The 8,551-nt window shown below is 46.9% G+C and overlaps 1 protein-coding gene across 1 annotated transcript in view; it reads left to right on the forward strand.

The window, feature by feature from the left end:
* Positions 1-5,360, forward strand: part of Slc38a5 (solute carrier family 38 member 5) — a 9,324-nt gene extending 3,964 nt beyond the window's left edge. The window contains exons 8-16 of the mRNA XM_005352830.3: positions 1,279-1,361; positions 1,749-1,807; positions 1,917-2,045; positions 2,222-2,301; positions 2,917-3,017; positions 3,217-3,332; positions 4,006-4,150; positions 4,241-4,344; positions 4,942-5,360. Of these exons, the coding sequence (XP_005352887.1) occupies positions 1,279-1,361; positions 1,749-1,807; positions 1,917-2,045; positions 2,222-2,301; positions 2,917-3,017; positions 3,217-3,332; positions 4,006-4,150; positions 4,241-4,344; positions 4,942-5,043 (919 nt within the window). The 3' untranslated portion in view covers positions 5,044-5,360. The remainder of the gene's footprint in view (positions 1-1,278; positions 1,362-1,748; positions 1,808-1,916; positions 2,046-2,221; positions 2,302-2,916; positions 3,018-3,216; positions 3,333-4,005; positions 4,151-4,240; positions 4,345-4,941) is intronic.
* Positions 5,361-8,551: the final 3,191 nt, after the last annotated feature.

Below are 8,551 nucleotides of genomic sequence, written 5' to 3' on the forward strand. Positions count from 1 at the left end.
CTCTGTAGACCAGGCTGGTCTCGAACTCACAGAGATCCGCCTGCCTCTGCCTCCCGAGTGCTGGGATTAAAGGAGTGCGCCACCACCGCCCGGCCTGTCTGACAGTTTTATGTGCCAAGATGAATAAGTGTTTGGTTTTTATTATCTGTGTGTATCCTGTGAAATGGTTGGCTTGATTCCGAGATCATCCAACTATGACTAGGTATGTCTGAGTTTTCTTTTTTTCTCCACCTTGCTGGGGTTCAAACCTGGGACCTTTGCATATGCCAGGCAAGTGCTTTTACCAGTGAAAGATGTCCCTCTGCTATAGCAATTACAATTAAGTCCCATGTGTATGTAACCAAGATTTACTCTATTCAATTTTGTTTATGTGATAGAAAGAGAAAATGTGAATGCCTGGAACATAGACACTCAAAGGGTGTTTGTGTTGTATGTGTGTGTGTTTTTTATTTTGTTTTGTTTTTTTTTTTTTGAGACATGGTTTCTCTGTAGCTTTGGAGCCTATCCTGGAACTAGCTCTTGTAGACCAGGCTGGCCTCAAACTCACAGAAATCCACCTGCCTCTGCCTCCCGAGTGCTGGGATTAAAGGCATGCGCTGCCACCACCCGGCATATGTGTATGTTCTTATGTATGTGCACATGTGTGTACATGCGTGTAAAGGCCAGAATTGGTCTCAAGTGTCTCTTTTATCTTTCTCTTTTTTCTTTTTTTAAAGATTTATTTATTTATTATGTATACAGTGTTCTCTCTGCATGGATACCACCAGACCAGAAGAGGGCACCAGATCTCATTGCAGATGGCTGTGAGCCACCATGTAGTTGCTGGGAATTGAACTCAGGAAGAGCAGTCAGTGCTCTTAACCTCTGAGCCATCTCTCCAGCCCCTCTTTTATCTTTCTTTATCTTATATTTTGGAGATGAAATCTCTCACTGAACCTGAAGCTTACCAATTAGGCTATACCAGTGTGCCAGGAAGCCTACAGCATCCTGTTGTCTCCACCACCACCGTGCAGGGAGTACAGATGTGCACTGTGGCATGAGAGATGGAGATCCAAACTCAAGTCTTCACGTTTGCATAGCACGCACTGTATCAACTGAGTCATCTCCCCAGTCCTAAGTTTAAAAAGATACTTACTTGTCGAAATGTGTGTATGTGTACCACATTTGCACGGTGGCCCCAGAGGCCAGAAGAGAAAGTCAGAACTGAAAGTTAGGAAGTGAAACTTAGGTATTTGCTAGCCATCTGATGTGGGTGCTGGAATCTTCTTGTCTACCCAGGGACTGGTTCTTGAAGGGAAACCTCCTCATTATCATGGTCAGCTTTCTAATCATCTTGCCTCTGGCTCTCATGAAACACCTGGGTAAGGAGGCTTCCTGGGTTGGTCATTGGGTGGCAGGGGTCAGAGCATGGGCACTAAGTAGAAAAAGCCCTTATTATTTCCCATATTAAGTTTGTTTTTATTTTGGTCCTGGAGACTGAACCTAGGAGTGCACACAGACTAGGCAAGTGTAATACCACTGGGCTATATTGCCAGTCTGAAAAAAAAGAGACATTTTCAATGGTTGTGGAATGCTGAGAGGGTGGGGAGGGCTTGTCTGATTTGGCTTTTAGCAGATTGGTAGGAGTTTTCTACAGAGGGAGGTTGGTTCAGGTGGAAATGGAAGCGTATTCGAAGGACAGAGTAAGGCTTTGATGTTCGGTGTACTGGGTTTCTTGATTTCCAAGGCTCTGTTATCACTTCTTGTAGGCTACTTGGGGTATACGAGCAGCCTCTCTCTGACCTGCATGCTGTTTTTCCTCGTTTCGGTAAGTTAGCGAGGACATGAATGGCAGGAGGCGGCGGGGGAGAGTTTGAGACACTGAGGCATAGGCAAAACCTTCTTTGCAACTTTGTTTCCTTACTTGGGATACCCAGGTCATCTATAAGAAGTTCCAGCTTGGCTGTGATGTGAGCCACAATGACACAGCAGTGGAGGGTGAACAGCCTCCCATCCAGGGGTTTAACAGCAGCTGTGAGGCTAAGCTGTTCACAGTTGACTCACAGGTAGGTATGCAGGCAGGTAGGAGCTTGTACCACACTGGGCCCTCTTGCCCTATCCCAACATTTCATTTTTTAAAATCAGAGTACTGGGCTTTGGGGGCTGTGTCATGTGCCCTACTTCAAAGGTAATGGGGACTACTCAAAGGGTTCTAATTCTATATTCATGGACCATTCCCCAGATGTCTTACACGGTCCCTATTATGGCTTTTGCCTTTGTCTGCCACCCTGAGGTGCTGCCCATCTACACAGAGCTATGCCGGTGAGTAGAGTAGATGGGCGTTGTGATCAGCCATCTAGAGGGGGGCAGTAGCCATAATGTCTGGCAGTCTCCGTAGCAACCTTGGTATGGTATCTTGAGGGTGGCTGGTTTTGACAAAGGAGGGATTTGGAGTGTTTATGAAACCTCAGGGATGCAGAGAAGTGACTATTTACTGACTGGATTTAAGTAGTACACTCTTCTAATGCCCAGAATAAATGTGAACAGAGTGAACAGAGTCGGGAGGCAGGGATCAGATGAGTTGATGGAAGAGGAGGAGAGATGAGGTCGAGGAAGCAAGGATGATCCGATGGCTGGAGAGGGACAGGTGGACAGAAGGGAGGCAGGACTGGGGTTTTTAGAGGATCCGACAGAAGGGGGCAATATAGATGTCAGATGGAGGAAAAGGCAGAGATGGTCATAGGGGCAGAGACATAGATGGACGGATAGGGGAGGCTTGGCTAGTTACCCAAGGGAGGCAGAGATAGAGTGTCAGTGTGTACCAGTTGAACATTGTTGGTCCTAGGAGGAAGGAGACTCTGGAGGGTGGGAGCCAGTTTTGAGGGTACACAAGTTCAAGGGTATGGCCATGACAGTTCCATGATCTATACATTCCAGGCCCACCCAGCGCAGGATGCAAGCTGTGGCCAACATGTCCATCGGGGCTATGTTCATCATGTATGGGCTCACAGCCACCTTTGGATACCTGACCTTCTACAGTGAGTGTGGCTGGGGCCATGGGTGGGAGTAGAGACCGAGCCTGGGCGAGAGCAGAAGCCTCTGAGCTTTTGCATTCCAGGACCTCAGGCCCATCAGTTTTCAAAAAGTAGAGTAAACATCATGTGTGTAGACTTTCTCATCATATGTGTCATGGTTTCTGGGCTACTGAGCCTAGTGTTCTTGTATCTTGTGTTCCAGGCACTGTGAAGGCAGAGATGCTGGAAATGTACACCCAGGAGGATCTGCTCATTCTTTGTGTGCGTCTGGCTGTGCTGCTTGCTGTAACCCTGACTGTGCCAGTTGTGCTTTTCCCTGTGAGTGGGGGCAAGGAGGGCCTGGGGATTGAAGGAATAAGGGGATGAGCAGAGGGAAGAACGGGCCTGGTGAACAGAGAAGGCAAAAATAGATGGTTGGACAAAAGGGGACCTGGAGTCAGGTATGTAGCTCAGTTTGCAGAGTGCTTCTTAACGTACATGAGGCCCTGGGTGAGATCCCCAGCACTGTTTTAAATAGTATATAGTGGTATGTGCCTGTAATCCTAGCTCTCTGGAAGTAGAGACAGGAGGATTAGGAGTTCAAGGTCATTCTTAGCTACAGTGTTGAGTTTGAGGCCTGTCTGTGCTACATGAGATCCTATCTCAAAAACCACTAATAAAGAAGGGACAGGGTGGTGAAGATAGTCAGATAGCGAGAGAGGCAGGGCTTTCAGACGGGGTAAAAGGATAGGTAATGGTCAGAGGGGGAGGTGGGGATGAACAAAAGAGGAGTCAGGATTTCCGTAGTGGTGGAAGCAACGATAGAGTCATATGGAAAAAGGAGATGTGGCCTGTTGAGGTAGAGGCATAGATACCTGGTCAGACAGGATGAAGGCATAGATAGTGGGGTAGGAAATCAAGGATCTTAGACCGAGTAGAAACAGACAGGATCACATACCAGAGGGGACAGCATGTGAGTCCTGCCCCCTGTCCTGCCCTTCCTTACCTGCAGATCCGCCGAGCCCTACAGCAGCTGCTCTTCCCAAGCAAGGCCTTCAGTTGGACACGACATGTGGCCATAGCCCTGATCCTGCTGATTTTGGTCAATGTCCTTGTCATTTGTGTGCCAACCATCCGAGATATCTTTGGGTTTATTGGTCAGTATCTTCAACCTCAGTTCCTTGCCCTAGCTAATATGGGCCTTGCCTTCAGACTTAGGTTGATTGCTGTCCTCTTCTGTCCTTCAGGATCCACCTCAGCCCCTAGCCTCATCTTCATCCTTCCCAGTGTCTTCTATCTACGTATTGTTCCTTCTGAGGTGGAACCCTTATTTTCCTGGCCCAAGATCCAGGTGAGTATCTCAGGAAGGAGTGCTGGGGAAAGAAGTAGCATTCTGAAGAGCGACCACTTGCTCCAAGAGGGCTAAAAATGACAGGAGCATTATCCAGATGAGGTTGGGAGAGGAAGGAGCATCCAGGAAGAGGGACAGGTTGTGAGAAAGAGTGAAGGTGATTGTCTTGGGAAGGGGTAGAGCAGATAGAATAGATAGAACACAAGCAACATTTGGGAAGAGAGAGAACACTCTAGAAGGACTGGTAGACTGAGCTCGTGGTTCAGTTGCAGCGGGCTTCCCTAGCATTTTTGAATCTCTAGGGTCTGTGTCCAGCAGTGCAAAGTGGGGAGAGGACTAGTATAGAGAGAGGACTCTTCAGGTAGATGGAGGGAGCACCATTGGGGAGAGAGGCAGCGATACTCTGAAAAAGTGATGGAGGGAATTAATTCCCAGAAGGTTCTGAAAAGATGGGATAGCTGCTTGCTTTGAGGGCTGGGAGAATAGAGGAGGGCCAGGAATGGATGGGCTTTGTCTGAAAGGGGTTCAAGAGCATTCTCTGGAATGCTTTGGTGGGTGATCCTGGCCAACTCCACCTTTTCTTCCTCTTGCTCACAGGCCCTGTGTTTTGGCATCCTGGGAGTCCTCTTCATGGCCATCAGCCTGGGCTTTATGTTTGCCAACTGGGCCACAGGCCAGAGCCGTATGTCTGGACACTGACCTGGCCTGGCCTGCCTCACTCAGTCCCCATGTTCACAGGCATGTGTATGAGGGCATCCAAGTCACTTTCCTGAGTTCCTCCTGCGTGGGATGTGGAGGTGGCTGGTCTCTCTTATATTAACATTGCTGCCAGAGATGGGGACAGTCGAAGCTGTAGAGTAGTTCACTTTCCTTCTCCATAGGGTTGCCTTACTTCTACTGCCAACCCCGTGAGAGGAGGAGGGGAGGCCAGGTCCTTAGAAGGGTTCTTACCCAACATAGTTTTCACTTTCTAGATGAAGCTGTTGTCAGGGTTATATTGGGGCTCAAAGGGAAGAATAAAGATGCTGAATGAAACCCTGGTCTGAACCTTCTGATATTTCTCAAAGACTTATTGGGAGAAACAAGCCCAAGTGAAGGCAGGGTAAACTGAGGCTACGAGTAGAACTGTGTTCTTTCTCATCTGTTCCGCCTTTTCTCCATTCCTCCGGTGACTCTGCACTCAACCCAATCACATGCCCGTTTACTTACTCAGCAGTGACTGTGAGCTTGGGAATATAGCAGTGAATGTTCCAACTGCCATAGATAGAGCCATGGACCAAATAGATCATAGTGCTTCCGTACAAGAGAGAAAAATGGTCTAACTTTGGTCTGCTTCCTACTTCTGGGGGTCCTTGGACTAAAAACGTCTTGCAAATTTCTAATGTATTTTAAAAAAATTGAAAAGAAGAATAGCGTTTTCTGGTCTGGTAAGATCGCTCAGCAGGTAAGTGCACCTGCCACCAAGCCTGAAAAAGTGCGTTTGTTTGTCCTTGACCTCCTCACGAGAGCCATGGCACTTGTGCACATGCAAATATATGCACGGGCATGCGTGTGTGGACACATCTCAGATGGATAAATGTTAAATGAAAGCTTTTTGTGACCCTTGGAAACTGAAGGAAAGTCACGTTTCAGTGCCTGTACATTTCTGCCGTAATGCGGTCACTGCGTGTGTTTGTGGACTGCTCATGGCTGTTCGTGCAGAACTAAGGAGTTACTTAGGAGACCATATGGCCTTCGATGCCTACGTTATTTACTCATCTGTCTTTTCCAGAAAAAAAATCAGCTTAATGCTGACTTAGTGGAATGGAAGAAAAACATCTTTTTTTCCCTTTTATTTGAGACAGGATTGCATTCTGTAGTATTTTCTGGCCTGGAACTTACTGAGTAGACCAGTCCTGGAACTCAAAGAGATCAACCTGCCTCTGTCTCTGCTTCCCACGTGTTGGGGTTAAAGGCATATTCTCTCATGACTAGCCTTTCTAGAAATGATTGATTTTTAGTGTGGATGAGTACCTACATATATGTATGGGCACCATATTCATGCTTTGTGACTGCACAGTCAGAAGAGGGCATTGGATCCCTTGGGATGGAGTTACAGGAGTTACAGATGGTTGTGAGCGGCCATGTGGGTGTGAGGAACCAAACCCAGGTCCTCTGCAAGAGCAGCAAGTACTCTTAAGTGCTTAGTCGTCTTCCTAGCCCCATAAAGATCATTTTGAACACTGAAGCAAATGAGTACAGATGTGATGTTTGAAGCTGTGTGAGGAAGCAGTTTGGGAGGCTTCACTGAAGAGGGACCAGGGACCAGGGATCCTAGTTGGGATAGAAAGAGTAAGCCTTGTGATTGTTTTGGCAAAGACTCTCCCACGCAGAGGGCACAGCAGGTACAAAATCCCTGAGACATATATGGACACGGCAAGTCCAAGCAAGAGTAAGGAGCAAGGAGGAGCTAGCATGAATGGGTACGGACTGATTTCACCACAGCTTTGTCAATAATCCTGAGTTACACAACACTTATTGGCTCTCAAAAGAGATAAAAATGGTATGGCTGTTACATTTATATATTTATGGAAGAAAATTTCAGATGCTAGGGAACATTTATGCTCCCAGATAATGTATATTTTTAATATTTCTTGTGCTGAGAATAAAACCAAAGGCATGATACCTGCTAGGTGAATACTTGATCAAAGCTGCACCCCAAGCCTTCCCAACAAACTTTATGCATACATAGGCCACTACTGATAAATAATATGTCCCCCCATGTGATGGTTAGTGTTTTAGTTTGCTGTGAAGAGACACAATGACCACGGCAACTCATAAAGAAAACATTTTTCCTTTTTTTATTGATTTTTTATTGAGCTCTACATTTTTCTCTGCTCCTCTCCCTGTCTTTCCCCTCCCCCGTTCAACCCTCCCCCCCAAGGTCTCCAAGCCCCAAATTTACTCAGAAGATTTGTCTTTTTCTACTTTCTACTTCCCATGTAGATTAGATCTATATATGTCTCTCTTAGGGTCCTCATTGGTGTCTAAGTTCTCTGGGATTGTGATTTGTAGGCTTGGTTTTCTTTGCTTTATGTTTAAAAACCACGTATGAGTGAGTACATGTGATAATTGTCTGTGTCTGGGTTTACCTCACTCTAAAGAAAACAATTAATTGGGGTGGCTCACTTACAGTTTCAGAGGTTTAGTCCATTGTCATCATGACAGGGAACATGGCAGCATGCAGGCAGATGTGGTGTTGGAGCTGAGAGTGCTACATCTTGCAGGCAACAGGAAGTCGATTGACAGTCACACTGAGGGAAGCTTGAACAAAAGAGACCTCAAAACCCAAGCCCGCAGTGACACACTTCCTCCCACAAGGCTGTAGTAATATGAGCGGCGGGGCTGCGTCTCCAGCACCCAGGCCGCCTCCCGCTAGCTTTACCTGAAATAATTACACGGACACTGTATTCTTTTAATCATTGCTTGGCCCATTTCTATCTAGCCTCTTCTAGGCTAACTCTCGCACCTGGACTAGCCCATCTCTAATAATCTGCTGTAGCCCACAAGGTGGCTTACCAGGGAGATTCTATCTAGCCTACATCCATCCTGGGTTGGAACTTCATCGCGTGTGTCTGCTCGGGAGCAGGGAGCATTGCGTCTCTGCTCCAGAGTGCAGAGCTGTCAAGTCTCAGCTCACTTCCTCTTCCTCCCAGCATTCTGTTCTGTCTACTCCTCCCACCTATGTTTTAACCTATCAGGGCAAGCAGCTTCTTTATTTAATTAACCAATGACCTTCCTCCATCACAAGGCCACCTCTCCTAATAGTGCTGTTCCCTTTGGGGGCCATTTTCTTTCAGATCACCACAGTTGGTCTTGTTAGCTTGCTGGGATTTGAAACTGTCTAGAGGACATAGCTCTGGGTCTGTCCCTGAAGGTGTTTCCAGTTAGGTGTGAGGAGGATAGACCCATCTTGAGTGTAGATGACATTCTAGCCATGAGACGAGACCCCAGGTTGAATAAAAAGGAAAAGGAGAGAGCAAGCGGAGCACCACATCCATCTTTCTCTACTTCCTGATGGAATGCCACGTCACCCTTTGAATGCCTTCACCCACAATAAACTGTGTCCCCCACTGCCTTAAGTTGATTTTTGTCACAACAGTGACCAAAGTCCACGTTTTTCATTTTCGCAAATAGTTCTTGCCATGTTGTTCAAGTGTGCTGTGAG

The sequence above is a fragment of the Microtus ochrogaster genome, chromosome 10 (assembly GCF_000317375.1).
Source record: "Microtus ochrogaster isolate Prairie Vole_2 chromosome 10, MicOch1.0, whole genome shotgun sequence".
NCBI lineage: Eukaryota > Metazoa > Chordata > Mammalia > Rodentia > Cricetidae > Microtus > Microtus ochrogaster.